Source organism: Engystomops pustulosus, chromosome 8 (assembly GCF_040894005.1).
Source record: "Engystomops pustulosus chromosome 8, aEngPut4.maternal, whole genome shotgun sequence".
In the NCBI taxonomy this organism is placed as follows: Eukaryota; Metazoa; Chordata; class Amphibia; order Anura; family Leptodactylidae; genus Engystomops; species Engystomops pustulosus.
This window is the reverse complement of record NC_092418.1, coordinates 82,078,473-82,095,877: the sequence shown is the minus strand read 5'-3', so window position 1 is coordinate 82,095,877 and position 17,405 is coordinate 82,078,473. Positions and strand designations below refer to the sequence as shown.

At 41.1% G+C, this 17,405-nt stretch overlaps 1 protein-coding gene across 3 annotated transcripts in view; it reads left to right on the top strand.

Annotated features, from left to right (window-relative positions):
• Positions 1–17,405, top strand: part of HDAC4 (histone deacetylase 4) — a 138,624-nt gene that overhangs the window by 97,916 nt on the left and 23,303 nt on the right. For all 3 annotated transcript variants that reach the window (XM_072121502.1, XM_072121503.1, XM_072121504.1), the window contains 10 exons: positions 1,917–1,988; positions 11,232–11,476; positions 11,566–11,716; positions 12,147–12,261; positions 12,722–12,843; positions 13,892–14,023; positions 14,636–14,745; positions 14,938–15,054; positions 15,419–15,599; positions 15,680–15,906. In XM_072121502.1, the coding sequence (XP_071977603.1) occupies positions 1,917–1,988; positions 11,232–11,476; positions 11,566–11,716; positions 12,147–12,261; positions 12,722–12,843; positions 13,892–14,023; positions 14,636–14,745; positions 14,938–15,054; positions 15,419–15,599; positions 15,680–15,906 (1,472 nt within the window). The remainder of the gene's footprint in view (positions 1–1,916; positions 1,989–11,231; positions 11,477–11,565; positions 11,717–12,146; positions 12,262–12,721; positions 12,844–13,891; positions 14,024–14,635; positions 14,746–14,937; positions 15,055–15,418; positions 15,600–15,679; positions 15,907–17,405) is intronic.

The window sequence follows — 17,405 nt, the reverse complement described above, 5'->3', positions numbered from 1 at the left end:
CTGGACCTTCACATTATGAATATCTTCCCTGCTTTTAGATCTTTGTGTGTATTGACTGAAGCTTTAGATCATTTATTTTTTTCCTTTGCCAATGTGTCAGTCCTCCACTATAGTTCATGTGTTTCATAAACCTTTCCTTCTCATTCTTGAAAACAAGAATTGCCGAAAGTGTCAATTAATATGAAAATGGACAATATGCTATTTATCACTATCCAATGCTGCACCCTCCACTGAAGTCCGAGACCTTGTAAAAAGAAAAGATCACTGTGATCACTTTTATGACCTTCCTTTTCAATGTGTACATCAGGACATATATGGGGTTGTCAAAGTCTTCTTTAAAATAAACCACCAGCCCATAGAATGCATATTATGATGTCCATATGTTTTAGCTGTGCCCACATTGCCATCATTGACTACAAACTACATGTGACTAGTGAAATCGACCCCCTGTTTATGGACCGGTCAATGGCATGAAATGAATGGGGCATCTCTTCCAGGATCTGATTTTGTATAGTTGACTCTATCTTATGGCCCATACATACCAATTCCGCTCAACATTGAGGCCGCATTCAATCGTGGCATTTGGGGTGCAATTTAATTGCGTTTTGAAATTGCATTACAACAGCTGAGGGGAGGAGATATGCCGAATTACATTACTGTTAACATTTTGCTTTTACAAAATGCAATGTTAATGCATGCGTTTTGTTAACACTCGTGTTAACAAGTAACAAATGTAAATCGTAAAATTAGGCAAATCACCTCTCATCAGGACCTACTGTGAGTTTTGAGGCTCCGGCAGTGGCTCATGCATGGGGCCCGGTGTATGTACCCATACAAATGAAATAATCCATGTGCTATCCACTGAATCGTCATATAGCGCAAAGACAGAACCTGCATGTGTGAATGAGGGCTTAGGTAGGGCTCCCGGGCTCGGAGCTTTTTCAATGGAGACTCTTTGTATTTGACTCTTATGCGTTAGACAGGGTCGTCTGTTGCATTGCAGCCTCTCGTAGCTTGTCTTCTCCAGACATGTATATTTAGAGCGGCATGGAAACAACGATAGGGTAGTGCTCCTTGGATGGAGTTGAAAGCATTTTGCTTGGACACCCATAACATTAACTTGTAGATGCCCAGAATAAAGCGCATGTGCTGACCAGACAAGCTCTGAATGAAGCAGGTTTTTCCCACAGTCCTCTCCATTTCTACCTCCTCCTCCTCCTGGGGCTTTATTTCGCTTCTTCCCTTTACACTGGATTTCTTTTCTTCTGTAAAGAGCTGCCTGTGAAGTCCTGGGAACTGCGCGCTCTCCTTGCTCTGCGTGCTTCTGCATTTTAATCTGTCGGCTCCCTGCGCCGTCTCTTTCTGAGCTATTTATAGCCTCCGCCTCCTGGGTTTTTATTCCAGTCGGCAGCTGCACCGTATTGTCATCAAACTGCCCCAGAATGAATAGCCTTTTCTGCTTCTCCCCCCCTTTCCTCCTAGAAGGGTCTTGTACATCACAGGTCCTCCTCTCTAAATGCAAAACCACACACCTTTTCTCTTAACATGAATTTTTTGGATGAGGCAGGTGTTCCACAGAGACGGCATCAAATCCACATACTGAATCCGTAGACTGGAGACTTTTCGTGCTCCCCTGAATTTTTTTTTTTTTTTTTTTTACCCTTTCTTTGCCAGACTGCACTCTCCTCTGTTTCTGGTGATGTCCATCTCCTATGGCCTTACACACTCTTCAATGATCGAAACCCCCAAATTGCAGGCAAGGTTTATTCTTAATCCGGTTAAGAACGGACATCATGTTGGATTTGTTTTTATGCTGTAATTTTTTTTCCTTGATGTGTTTGTTGCTTTTCTTTTGTATGCTCAGGATGGACATGACTTGGAGCTGCAGATCTTAAGCCCTCTCCCTTTTTCTGCAGATGGAATATCTGGTCGGGACCAACCAGTGGAGCTTCTAACGCAGACCCGTGCCAAACACATGCCAAGCACTGGTGAGTTCTGGGGGCATACAACTGGCCCTTATGTGCTTAGGAGACTCATTGACGTATTATTGATCAGTTCCACCCTAATAAAAAAAAATGCACTGCATGAGCTGCACCTTTAGATTGTTAAATCATGGAGAACGAATGTCTCGAAAGGATCTTCTCCCCTCCTCAATGTAACAGCTGGGCGAATGTGCTCAAGAAATAGACAGCTGTTGGGAGGCCTGAGTAGAACTGTGAATGTGGGCATTATTTTAGAGTAAATTATGTTTGTCCCGTGCATAGCTGTTTATCGTGTCCATTTTGTATGAAACGGTTATCATTGCCTTACAGTTGGCATCAATGTCATATTCTCATATAATTTTCCTAAACCATTTTTAAGGCTTCCAGTTGTTAGATACCAGTAATATGAAACACCAGCCCTGGCATCGGGTGGAGGCAACAACAAGCCACTTCTCAGGGCCTTTACTTACAAAGTTGGCCTTACTTACAAACATTTGTTTGAGATTTACCTCTAGGGTGCAAGAAAGCCTCCGACTGCAGGGACCCCCACCAATCACAAGAACAAGACCCCCAGCAATCTGAATAGCAAAGTCCAGTTTTCACTAACGGGTGGAGCAGCAAGACTAGATATTCGATATTCTTGGAGTATTGAAAAATTTGATTCTTATCTTTAATATGACACAAAAACCTGTTTCTAGGTGCTGTAGGACCAAAGATGGAGGTGCTAAAGTGACCCTCTTCATGCAACCACTAAAACCCATCGCATGAGCAAATGAGATAGGAGTCATATTTTCTTGACTTTGAAAGGAGATTTAAAAATATAAGGAAGGAATTTAGAACAGACATTTCATTCTTTACCTGATCGGAGTAGTAGTTTAGTGGGGTAGAACCTGGTGAAAGATTCCCTTTCAGTTAAAACAGGATGAAGCCTTTAGAAATATAGGGAGAGGGGGAAGAAGGAGCAAAGTGATAACAAAATGCTGCTGCAACTAAGATTAAGTTTTCTATCTCAACAAGTTCTTTGGACAGTAGGTTTCATTACTGTAGGCTGTAGTTGTTGCAGTATGTCTCTGTGTATCTATCAATGCACTCTTATTCTTCATTCCTCCCTATAGATTTCTTTGGGTTGCAGCTTGTGTTTACTAAAAAATGTTTTTGAGCCGTGAATTAAGCTGTGAGGAGGAAAGTACAGTGATAACCAGAGATGGAAGGCATAGGATATACACTATATGGACAAAAGCATTGGGACACCTATTCATAAAGCCTATAGGAGCTCAAAAACAATAGCCATCAATATGGAGGTGGATTCTTCTAATCTAATAAAACAGCCTCCACTGGGCAAGTTTTGCAGGTTTCCAAGGATTTTTCAAAATGCAAAGCTTTTTAATGTCCTGTTTAAGTTCATCGGGTAAGGTTTCTGGCTAATAAAGAAGCTTGGGTCACTATTATTCCCCTGATATACAACAATGCGATTATGGTATAAGTCCAACTTTTTATTTTTTTTATCTCAATTTGCAAAATTAAAATTGGATTTCTTATTTTCCCTTTTTTCTCTCTTTATACATTAACCTTTTTCTTCGTAAGGGTTTTTCTGGGACTCCATTAATGACATATCCCGAGTTTTGATCATCTATACAGAGTCCATTGATTCAGTTCCTCTACCTTTCCTGGCTGTTTTTTTGAATCTTTTGGTTGCATAGGTTGTCATAACTATATTCCATCATGACTTCTCCAACATGTTCATTACTCACCATGCAGGCAATCCCTTGGATTTGCTCAATATATTGGAACTAAGAATCATGTGATGGTTATTCACTTTAAGTGTAACTAAACTTTTGCTGTAATAATTCAAACGAATAACGCAGATGATAGTAGTAAACTTTTTAATATACTTTATTAAAGAAATATGTTCCTGTGTCCTTCATTTTCCTCTGCTTTTCTTCCCTATTTAAGCAGTTGGCATAAATCTGCTTTCTGTCCTGTTTCCACTGACGGCTGAAAGATAAAGGAGACTGAAAAGTTTGTAATTATTAAACTTTTTTTCACTCTGTTTCCATTATTCATCTCTCGGAAGAGACTAGACTATGTATTCCCTAGGTAATCATTAGTTTCTTTATCTGTTTCAAGTGGACACAAGATACAGTGCTCACTGCAGGAGAAAAAAGCAGATAAAAGACACAGCAAGCTGCTTTACTTAATGAAGTATATAACAAAGTTCCCTTGTATGGCCTGCTTTATAAATTTCTGCGAAAAAAAAAATATTTGCTTCAAAGGTTTAGTTACACTTTAATATAAAGATATGGGTGCTGGTCTGGTCTGCACGGAGGAATTCGTAAAAGGGAAGATTGCTCTGTAACTTCTGGCTCAACTTGAGTCTTTATTTAAACCTTGGCTATCAATAACCAGCATATCTTGTTGACAAGGTTACATTGACCCCAGATAAGCTCGCTATGACCAGATTGGGTTTTTGATTGATGTTTTCAATGCCAGCGCACCTCCCTCTGCCAAATGGTAATCCAGATTCTTAGATACCTGCTTGATAAGAAATTTCTACAAAATAACTAGTGCAAGCCAATTGAATTAGACAAAAAATAAGCATATTTAAAAAAAAAATCTGAAAAAGGTATGGACTCTCAGGATAGGGATGTAATATTACCACTGTACAAGGCAGTGGTTCGGCCTCACCTGGAATATGCCGTCCTGTTCTGGGCACCGGTTCATAAAAAGGATGCCCTGGAGCTGGAGAGGGTTCAACGTAGAGCCATCAAATGATAAGGGATATGGAAAGTCTTAGTTATGAGGAAAGATTAAAACAACAAAATTTATTTAGTCTGGAAAAGAGACGACTAAGAGGGGACATGATTAATTTATAAAAATATATGAATGGTCCATACAAAAAATATGGTGGTAAGTTGTTTCAGATTAAATAAAATCAAAAGACGAGAGGGCACTGTCTGGAGAAATCAAGGTTTAATCACCGGAGGCGACGGGGCTTTTTTACTATGAGAACTGTCAATCTGTGGAATAGCCTGCCTCAGGCGCTGGTCACAGCAGGGACAGCAGAGAGCTTCAAGAAGGGTCTAGATGCCTTTATACACCTAAATAACATTGACGGTTTCCCCTAAATCCCTTCCTCATCCAATCCCTTCCCTTCCTTGGTTGAACTTGATGGACAACTGTCTTTTTGCAGCCGTATAAACTATGATATATGTCTTTGCTGATTTTGAAAGTTTTAAGAACAAGGTAAAGACATAGAATCCCCCCCCCCCCTCCCGTACTAGTGGTGGGCTAACCTGTGCATGTTTAGTGTCCCCTTTATCATACTAACCTATAGAGTAATTTTGTCATGTTAAATATATTTAATTGTGAACTCCGTAAAATTTTAATAAAAAAACAAAAAGCTGTTTTATTCTGTTCTGTTGTAGGAAAAAGTTAATACATCTGAATCATCGTGCTATTTTTACCATAAATAATAACACATTGGTAAATACAAATCTTACCGGAAAAAAAACAAGCCCTCATATGCCCATGTCAGATTAAACATAAAAAAAGTTACGTCTTTTTGTATTTGAGCAGGGAAAATCTTGAAGTAGATCTGCAGTAGAGTTTGGTATTGTACCAATAAAGGGTTTGTCCAGTTTCCACAAATAATTATTTTTATAATTGTTATAAAATTTTCCAATATATTTTCTCGATCAATTACTCGTGGTGTTCTAGACCTCTGCTTGCTGTCCTTCTTTAGGAAGCTTCAATGTTTACTTCCTGCAGATAGAAATCTGCCCCTGATCACGGGTGCACAGCTTGTTATACTACAGCTCTGATTATGGTAACGAGTTGACGTTGCTCAGAAAAACAGTCCTTTGCATGTCAAGCTCCAGTTTGTCTAGAGGCTAGACTTTTTGAAAAGTCTAAGGGTGAAGACACATGTGGCGCTTTTAGGCCGTTTTTGGGCCGTTTTTAGTTAGTGCGCTTTCACATCGTTAAAAAACGCATGCGTTTTTGAAAAACGCATGCGTTTTTGGCAGGGTTGACCAATTATCTTGATTCAAACTGGTCAAAAACGCATGCGTTTTTAACGATGTGAAAACGCACTAACTAAAAATGGCCCAAAAACGGCCTAAAAACGCCACGTGTGTCTTCACCCTAAAACTCCAATATGTAAAGCATGTTGGCCTTATAGCTTACTATACACCAGTGGCTTTAGTTACATGGTTTTTATTTTATGTGGTGGCCCCAGCATCTACTTGAATGGATATACATACAAATACTCCAATTTACTATCCATGTAATAATATATACACTGCTTAAAGGAAACCTACCAGTTAGAATGGCAGGGGTAAGCAGTAAGTACCGAGCACCAGCTCAGGGTGAGCTGGTGCCGGTGCTTAGTTTCGTTAGTGTTAATAACCGCGGTATCGCGGTTTTAATACTGTTTAAACTTTAGAGCAGAAGAGGCTTCGGCGCTGCGTGCGCACGATCGTGCGCGCGCCTACATAGGAAATGCCGGAGACGTCGCGCGCAGCGCCGAAGCCTCTTCTGCTCTAAAGTTTAAACAGTGTTAAAACCGCGATACAGCGGTTATTAACACTAACGAAACTAAGCACCTGCACTCGGTACTTGCTGCTTACCCCTGCCATTCTAACTGGTACTTTTCCTTTAACACTTGAAAAACAAAACAATATATCTCCAAGTAACTGTCCACTGAGGGTGTGTTCACACGTTGCAGTTAAAACTGCATCGCAATTAGTTTTGGGATAGTTTTAGGTGGTATTACTTATTTTAACAAGTAAAAGACAACAAATCAACAGGTGAATGACATTTGTGGAACAGGTTTCTCCTTCAAAATCAAATTCACCCGTTCAGTTCATGTCTTTCACCTGTGAAATTGACAAAACTGCACCTAAAACCACCTCAAAACTAATTGCGATGCAGTTTTAACTGCAACGTGTGAACGCACCTTTAGGAAGCACAGACGTCTTCTCAGTACCAATGCTTTTTTGGCTGATGTTACCTCTACCGCTACCTCCATCTTTGTGCAAGGAGGATCAGGAGGAGCACTGCCAGAGCCCTGCAAATTGACCTGCAGCAGCCTCAAATGTGCATGTGTCTGAAAAAATTATTAGAAACCAACTCCAGGAGGATGCTATGAGGGCTCGACATCCACAGATGGGGGTTGTGCTCACAGCCCAACACTGCAGGATGCTGTGAATTTGCAAGAAAACACCAGGATTGGCAATTTCGGCACAGATGAAAGCGGGTTCACACTGAGACGTGATGGAGTCTGGAGACGTCACGGAGAGCGAACTGCTGCCTGCAACATCCTTCATCATGACCAGTTTGGAAGTGGTCCGTAGTGGTGTGGGGGCCGCAGAGCCCTCCATGTACTCGCCAGAGGTAGCCTGACTGCCATTAGGTGCCAATGGAGGTCTGGTGACTCCAAAACCAGGCCTCCATTGCTTAATAAATTTGATTTCCGTATTCATGGGGAATATTTCATTCATTCAGATCTTGGATGTGTTATTTGAGTGTTCCCTTATATTTTTTTGATCTGTGTATATGTCTGCTTCCTCAAACTAATCAATGGTCTGACCCATGCACGTGCTACATTTTGGGCACCTCTCATCCTTACAAATGACCTTCTCTCTACTTGTCTTCTGAATTATCTTGTCCACTCATGTCGATAGAAGAAGCAATCCATGACTCTATGTACAAGTTCATGAGATGTTGTTGTATTCAGCACTTTATCCTGTCTTTGGATTGGAGGTTGCAGATATTCCCAGGGCAGAGAAATATTATCTAATTGAGTCTCTGTCTTTGGGTTTTGTAATGTTGTGGGACAGGAGCGGTTCTTGATAGAGTGTTATCTGTGACTGTCTCCAGGGTGTGTGATTCACCTGCTGAGCTGTGGTGAGTCACCTTCCTGCCGACGGAGGCGTGTGGTACCATACGGAGCGTCTTTGGAACACGTTATCCTGTCTAATGAGCGAAGCAGAAGACAGGCTGGAGTGGGCGGCTGCTTCGGGGACATGAATGAGCTTCCGATGACACCAATACGGTGACAACAGGTTGAGCTCGCAGCCTTTCTCTGACGGAAATAACCCCACAGTCTGGCTTTTACTGTGATCATATGTCTACTAATGAGTGTGTACCATATATCTTTTAGTATAGTATTTTTACTCTGGAACTTGTACACTGTCTGTATAAAGAAACCTGTAGTGAGAAATCTAGGACTTTTGCTTTTTCTGGCCACAATGTAGCTTCTGGTTTCCCGCTAGCAGGGCATACGGCATTCATTGTAGTTTAACAATAGGATGGCAACAGGAAGGGGCAGGTCACCATCTTTCCGGTAACACTGGTTAAGTAGCTTTCTCCATTACAATTATTTAGGTAGCCATACATCTTCTGCAGAAAGCTCCGCTGACAGTAAGTTCACTACATCATTCCCAATCCCCCAAATACACTTTCTTGGTTTCACCCCTTTACCATTAATTAATAATATTGGGGGAAGAGTTCCAACACGACACATAGGATGTACGACGGTTTTTGCAAAAATTTAATTTCCAAAATTTGCATACCTTTTGGAGGGTGCTAATTGACCTGTCTTGAGATCTAATGCTACCCCTATTGGGGTATATGGCCATGTAGGACCTCTCTCTATAAGCCGAGTCATTCTTTTAGGTCTTAAATCTTGTTTGTATTATTTTTTGAATCCCCAATGTATAGTATGCCAATTCTCGACTGTTCACCTCTTATTCCTGACAGAGGTTTAGTCACGATTTGTTGGTTATTCTCTATATGGGCCCATCTATCTGTGTGACGTTTATTTATAGTGGAACTTACTTGGCCACCACCTTATTTTCTATTGTCTATCGGCATTCCAGGCCGTGTACTGGGAAGCGAGAAAAAAATTCCAAATGCAGTTAAAATGGTTTTTAAAAAACGCATTTGCGCCGTTTTCTTGTGGGCTTTTACAGCTTTCACTGTGCGCTCAAAATGACATGTCTACTTTATTCTTTGAGTCGGTACGATTACGGGGATACTAAATTTGTATAGGTTTTATGTTTTCATACATTTACAAAAATTAAAACCAACTGTACAAAAATTTGGCGGGGGGGGGGGGATTTTGCCACTAATAAGTTTTTCATACTTCAATGTACAGAGCTGTGGGTGGTGTCATTTTTTTGCGACTATTAATGATGTTTTCATTGCTATCATTTTTAGGACGGTACTACCTTTTGATCACTTTTTATTGAGATATATATATTCATTATTATTATACTTTTTTTTTTTTTCTAAATGGCAAAAAAGTACCATTTTTTACTTTGGGCACTATTTTCCGTTAAACACAGTGAAAACCCGTTATTGTACCTAATGTGTTTATGATTTTTACTGTTTATTATTTATATCAGTTCTAGGGGAAGGGGGAACTTTATTTATTTTTACTATTTTTCAGACTCCCTAGGGTACTTGTCTGATCAATCGATTTTCCTCCTCACTCATTGCAATGTGCTGATAGCACATTGTAATGATAGGGTTAACACTAGTCAGCCACGCGTCTTCGGGGGACCCGAGGCTGTCATGGCGACGGATCGGCACCCATATGCCGCCATCTTTTTGAAGCCGCCGGCAGCATTGGCAGCACCGATCACAAAGCACCCACGATCAGTGCAATATGCAGCAAAGACTTACCGTCTATGAGCCCTTTGAGCCCTTTCTATTCATCGGGACCCAACGCGCACCATACTATTATGGCGCGTTCAGTAAGGGGTTAAACTAGCCCAGTAGAAAAACAGAAACTACTACATCCACTTAGTTGTTCCTGGGTTACACTGAATGTAGTTTCAAAATAAATTTAAAAAAAAAATTTTTATTTGGTATCATTGGATAGATTTTTTAACAAATATTTGTCACACATTTTTTTTTGTTTTTCAATCCCATTTGTATTTCTTGAGCTGTCCCCATTTTTTAAACAATTTTTTTTTTTACTCTTTCTGATTTACTGTAATTGCAGCACCTGACAAAAAAAATATACTTGAATCGTAGTGTAATTTTTCCTAAATCTGCTTTAAAGAAAAAAAAAAGTAGGTTCCTGTTTTAAGATTTTTCACTATCCTGACCTTTTTTGTTTCACCCATTATATCACCCACCCCAATGGTAGGCCATCAATTTTCTCATTCTGGAAAACCCATGGACTATGGATGTTGGATGTATATTTCCTCATTCTTTTCCACTTTCTTCCACCCCTTATTGTAGTGGGTCATTCATTTTTGATAAATGAAGTTTTGTTTCCATTCCGCATGTAAGTTTTCTCATTCACTAACCACCAACTACATCAGCATCCTTCCGTCAGAAGCCACTGTGTCCTGGATTGTGGGAAGAGTTGGTGTGGGGAAATGTGCCCTATTATAATGGCACACTGCGGAAGGCTCCCCCGCCACGCTGAATGCATTCTTTGTGTGTCTGTTAACGTCACCACTCAAACTACTTTCGTAAGCCTCGGGAGATAAACCCAACAGAGCAGCTTGGGGACTGGGAGCTGGGGGAGCTCCCCCTGGGAAAAAGAGAGGCTTGCTTTGTTTTCCGGAGGGCTCAGTGTCAAAGTCCCCTCACTGACATGCCTGACCCTCCCCCGCCTTCCTGTCAACTCTTTCTAACAAGTTTACTCTTCGGGGTGCTTGGTGAACAAGAGTCACAAGTGACGCATCAACCGCCGAACACAATGGTTTCTGATTGTGCATCACATCTATGCAGCTGCGTGCCCTTATAATGCCTATAATTTTATGAACTTTCTCCTGGCATATAGTAGAGCTTCCAGCTTTGATCTCATCCTCCACATGGACAACATGCTGAAATGGCTTCATTTCCTCTTATTAACACTTTTTCTGCCAATAGTCCCAAACCGTTCCACTGGCATCTTGCAGATAACAGACACGACGGAATAATCAGGCTAGCATGGAGTGCAAAAATCTCTCCAAACATAGTCACTTTTTTTTTTTTGCCATTGGATAGTATTTTTTGGATGTATTAGCTTCTTAAATGTGATTCAGATTTGCGTACCCATTCATAATGGCAAATTTTCAGCCTTGGCCAATATCATCATACACCAACTTGAATATTTCTGCCTGTACTTTGATTCTGGTGCAATTTACAAGCTAAGATCTTAGGGTTTAAAATAGCACAAAACCCATCTCTGAGACTGAACTGTTAAGCCATGGATATATAGATATTTTTTTTTTTTTTTCCCCGTAGTTGAAGTGAGTGCATCATTGCCACTCCAAGTGGCTTCCGGCACACTTCCTATGGACCTTCGACTGGATCCCCAATATGCCATCTTGGGAACAGAGGGCTCCGGGAGGGAGCAGCAGCTTCAGCAAGAACTACTGGCATTGAAGCAGAAGCAGCAAATCCAGCGGCAGCTTCTCATAGCAGAGTTTCAAAGGCAACATGAGCAGTTGTCCAGACAACACGAAGCCCAATTACAAGAGCATGTAAAGGTAAGAGATGGCTAATCAATGAGTATACTCCTGAGATTGTTCTGATGATATTGACCTGTCACTAACCTGATTGGGATGTCACTTAACAGCAGCAACAGGAGCTCCTTGCTATGAAACATCAGCAAGAGCTTCTAGAACACCAGCGAAAACTGGAGCAACATCGGCAGGAGCAAGAGATGGAGAAACAGCAACGGGAACAAAAATTGATGCAGCTGAAGAATAAAGAAAAGGGAAAGGAGAGTAAGTAGGGGACAGATCAATCCTTAAAAGGGTTGTCCACTTTAAGCAAATATTTGATATGGTTTGTGTAAGGAAATGTTATACAAAAGTGGCCAGTGAGAAGCAGTTCCCCCCCCCACCCTCTGGAAATCACTGTGTCATGTGTCTATATCCCTCTTATTTGAAATAGAAGCATGACGGAGCGGTTTCCTGAGGGTGTGTAGGGGGAACCGCTTCTCGCTGGCCACTCCCATGGGACACAGGACACTTCAGAGTAAACTTTCATCTAACTTTGTTTTTATTGGAAAAACCCAGTTTTATTCTAAAAACACTTTGGCAATGTGCATGACTATCCTCTATGGGGACATGGGGGAGCCAGAAAAATGGCTCCTGATGACAGGTTCACTTTAATGTTGTAGGTACATAATTTAGTTTTATACATGGTTTGCAGGTGCGGTTGCAAGCACTGAAGTCAAAATGAAGTTGCAGGAGTTTGTCTTGAATAAAAAGAAGGCTCTTGCCCACCGAAGCCTAAATCACTGCATGTCTAGCGATCCCCGTTTTTGGTAAGTAAATTTTTAAATATCTCCTTCAATTCTCCATTAATAGTAACTGAAAGCAGATTTTTAAGGAAGGGGGTTGATGCCCATGTGAGCAAATCCTGTTAGATTTCAGGCTATGTGCTGGTAGTTGCTGGCAGCCGTGTCTTCAGTATGTGACGTCATCAGAATAGGACCTGCTCTGAGTTTTGCAGCTCATGCAGTCAAGATTTCCAAGGCCACGGAAACCACTGCTGTGTATATGATCCATAGAAATACATGGGACGCTCTGCTATCTGATGGCTAGGACAGGGTCCAAAGCAACAGTCATGGGCATGAGCAATTAGGCCAAGGATAATAATAACACTCTGAAAAAGAGGATGCTTTAATACGTAATAGTTGGACTTAGATAATTAACCCCGGAATGTCCAACATTTTATCCTTTGCATTAACAAAATTGGAAACTTTGCATGTCTTACCTCAACAGGAAGACCCAACACAGCTCCCTGGACCAGAGTCCACCACCTCAAAGTGGAGTATCTGGCTCCTACCACCATCCTGTTCTTGGAATGTACGACTCAAAGGATGACTTTCCTTTAAGAAAGACAGGTGAGGAATATGTGAATAATCTGAAGCATTCAGTATCCATCTATATATGTAGTGTGAATTGAGTATTAATATTAATAAGACTGCTGGGAGGGTTTCAGTGTACACATGTTGGCTGATAGAAATCTATGTGTGTGTGTGTGTATATTTATGTACTATGCTTTTACTGTGTGTGTGGTGCAGACTGGTAGGCCAGTGCATTAATTACATATTTAATAGTGTTTTCCTCCTCTGAGTACTGCTCTTATCGATTCCTTTCACTCTTATCGCTCCCATATTTATACATTTGTTATTTTCCTGGTCTCTCTGCCTCTTCACACCGCCCACAGCCTCCATTCCCATTTCCCTGTGCGTGCTTTACAAGTAGTTACAGGAATGCTTGTGAATAATTAATGCAGCAATAGTATATTTATTTGATGTGGTCTTCTCAGGCAGTGGGCTGACTTGGTTCCGTGGGTTAAGCCGGGTACCAGCGGAAGCTTTCACCAGTATTATAGCTATCGATTGAAGTTAATGTGGATGTTGTAATTCCTGCTTCTTAGTGGGCACTCAGATGTGTGAGGACTCCCTGCGTTTACAGCAATGTGTCTAGTTATAAATGCTGGTAAAACATTACTTGCTTAATACAATCCCAGCCAATTATGTGTGATGAGAAAATAACCCAGACCTGTAAAGCGCTCCTTCCACTTATCTTGCTTGGAAAACTAAGTAGTGCCTAAAAATACAATGCTATATAGAGGAAGCCTGCAATGTATTGTTATATGTTTGTATCGTCACCTGATAATACGATGGACTGGACATAGAAGATATCTTGTGCAGATTATAGAACATCTCAGTTTTATGCCATAATTGATCATTTTCTAGACTGAATGTTCATCTACGTAAAGTTAACTCCGACTCTTGTGATCTCTTCGGCAGTATCTCTACTGTTAGTCGGGTGAATTGGAACAAATATCTAAAGCTTAGAATGTTGTATTTTCCAATTTAATTCTGATATACATTTTTCATTCCATATATCTTTCTTGCTTTATGCACCTCCTGTTCTCTAAAGCATCTGAACCTAATCTGAAGTTGCGCTCCAGACTGAAACAAAAGGTGGCAGAACGCAGGAGCAGTCCACTTTTAAGACGGAAAGATGGTCCAGGTGTCACGACTCTGAAAAAGCGTCCCCTGGATGTATCTGGTGAGGGTCTTCATTAGAAGCTACATTCTTGATTTCCATGCTTCAGCTTGATTTGCAAGTGTTTTTACATTTTACGTCTGGTCTCATATTTGGCTTTCCTGTTCTGGTAATGTAGCAGCAAAAATGTAAAAGTTTCAATTACTGGACTAAGGATCATATAGACTATATGGAGTACATCAGGTTCCCATTGTGGTGCAATTTTACTTGATTACTACTGAAAGAAGTTCCAAAACAGTCATGAACACAGACTTGGGGCTCGTTCAGATGGGCGTTTTGGGGCCGTGATCAAGGTTGCATGATTTACTAGATCACGGCCCCCATAGACTTCTTTGGCTCATGGTGATGGTGCATTTAGCAAGTGGTTTGTTACTGTACAGTCGCTGAGTCAGGCAGCCGCACTAAAAAATATAACACTTGCCCTGGGGGTAGAGCATTCACCCCTCCCACTTCCTCCTCCTGGCCCTGGGCTCACCTGGGATCCGGTCCGGCCGAACAGCTGGCCGTCTGAATGCACCTTATGGGAGGTCAAACGCTGCATTTAGCTATTATTTATGGATTATGTGCCTTGTAAAGACCTGTTTCTTTACTTTTTTTTTTTTTTTCCCCCGTTAGATTCTGCATGTAACAGTGCTCCTGGTTCTGGTCCCAGCTCTCCCAACAATAGCTCAAGCAACATCACTACTGAGAATGGCATCGCGGGACCCTTAGGCATTCAGTCGGAGGTATTTACAATGACATGTTAACTTTGCTTCTCCCCTTTGGGGGTGACTGTACCAAACTGTAGGGAGACTCTCCATTGACAGTGGAAAATACTACTGCACAGTTATCAATTTTATTAAAAATCTTGAAGAATATGGATTAAGAGATTCCCCAAAACCTATGTACTAATCCAGGCATCTTATTTTCTATTCTAGGCATCATTGGCTCACAGACTGGTAAACAGAGAGGGGTCTGTAACCCAGCTGCCACTCTATACCTCACCCTCTTTACCCAACATTACCTTGGGACTACCTGCTAGTGGATCTGCCAATGTAAGTGTCACTTACTATTTTGTTTACTTCACTGCTTGGTTTAATGGCGACTTGAAGTCCATTCAGTAGTCAAAATTGCTAAATGGAACTTTTAGTTATGAGTTGTGTGTTTACAGGAGCACCCTCCTGGGGCGATGATTGACTTTCTAATGTCTATACTGTACTTCTAACCCTAAGGATCTTCCAAAGGGGCGGCAAATCTTGTCTTTTTTAAGGGTGGGCTAAGAGGTGCCAGATGTCAAACTCATTAGGTTCTAGGGATCGAATAATTGTATCCTTCTTCCCATGACATATTTGCTGTACAGTACATGTTGTTCTATATTTATTGCTAAAATAAATGGCTAACCAATCACTGTATTATTAGGGTGGATCTGGACAAGAATCCGAGCGCCTTTCCCTGCCTACTATCCAACAGCGACTCTCCTTATTTCCTGCTGCTCACCTTACTCCATACCTTGGTGCTGACGCAGCGAGCTCCCATAACTCCCTTCTGCAGCATATGGTCCTTCTTGAGCAGCCTAATGCACAGAGCCCATTAGTTACAGGTGAGCACATCTCTATATCCTAGTCATATACTTAGAAATCCACACCAGCAGCTGTAGCAGACATGTTTTATTGTTTTCAGGGTTGGGTGCACTCCCTCTCCACTCTCAATCTTTAGTGTCCACTGATCGTGTCTCCCCCACTATCCACAAGTTACGTCATCACCGCCCATTGGGCCGTACACAGTCCGCGCCGCTGCCTCAAAACTCTCACGCTCTGCAGCACTTGGTCATCCAGCAGCAGCACCAGCAGTTCCTCGAGAAGCACAAACAGCAATTCCAACAGCAGCAGCAACTACACCTCAACAAGGTGTGTGCCCAACTTTTTATGTGCATACCCAGGAGCCATCTCTTACACTCCTGGTCTCTGAAACTGACTGAATATTCCTACATTTACTAATGAAGAGAAACCTGATTTGTCTAAGGGAGTAGTTTTATTACACTTAAATGAAAGTTCTGAAACTTCTTGCCGTTCTTCTGTAAGTGCTCATAGAAAATTATGAAATAAGGATCAGTACTTCTTACTACATCTTAGTGTCAGGACTGATTAGACAGAGCTTAAAGGGAATCCTTTCATCAGATTTATCCCCCTTATCCTCCATTCGCCACAAGTCAGGAATAAAATCCCCCCTGAAGTCAAGCAAATATGACTTTGACTCACCTTTTTACATGAGATGAGTCAAGTTTCAAGGGTAGTGTAAGTTCAGAAGCCCCCATCTTTGGCTCTATAGTAGAGACATGTTTTTTGTGTTGTATTAAAGATAAGAATCTCATCTTTCAGATTACATGGTTCTGTGAGAACTGGACATAGTGATTGGGTGGGTTTCCTCCAGATCCTCCAGTTTCCTCCCACACTCCAAAACATACTGGTGGGTTGATTAGATTGTGAGTTCCATTGGGGACAGGGACTGATCTGACAATCTCTGTGCAGCGCTGCGTAATCCGTGTGCCCTAAATAAATAAAGGAATGAATAATATTAATGGAATTTAAATAATAATAGGCAGGAATTGGATCGTTTTTGTGCTAGTATTTCCTGCTATGTCTTTAGCAGCAGGTATCTATGGTTCTGTATCTCACACAGCCATTAGAGATTCTTATCTTTAATATAACATGAGAAAAGAGAAAAATTATAAAATATATTTTACTCTTGCTGGAGCTCCAAAAGTTTCAACTCGTTCCTTACAATCCTTTGTGTATAGCAGATCCTTTATTCATTACTTGGTTATCCTTCACAAAACCACGCACTTTACCACAGATCCTCCGACAAGAATAGGTCACCATTTAGACCACCACCTTTGCGGTTTTTACTCCTCACACGCGTGGGGATAGCGTAGTATGTTCCATACACTTAAAATTTATTAGAATTTGATACTGCTTTAATTTGATATACTCATTTTTTTATTGATACTTTGTGAGTATGTTTTATTCTAATAAATTGTAAGTGTATGGAACATACTACGATATCCACACGCGTGTTTCTTCTAGTGATCTGCTACAAGAAAAATGGCAATAAAGAAGGAGTAAAAAAAAACGTGATGGTGGTGGTCAGAATGGTGACCTATTCTTGTTGGAGGATCTGTGGAAAAGTGCAAGGTTTTGTTATGGCTAACCATCTAATGAATAAAGGATCTTCTATACACAACGGATTGTAAGGAACGAGTTGAGACTTTTGGAGCTCCGGTCGGAGTAAAAAAATGTTTAGAATTTTTCTCTTATCTCTATTTTTGTGTTTTAATTGTGGGACTTTGCGTGGACCGGTCCTAAGCCGTTGTGAGCTCCTAATGGCTGACTGTGCAACACATTAAAAA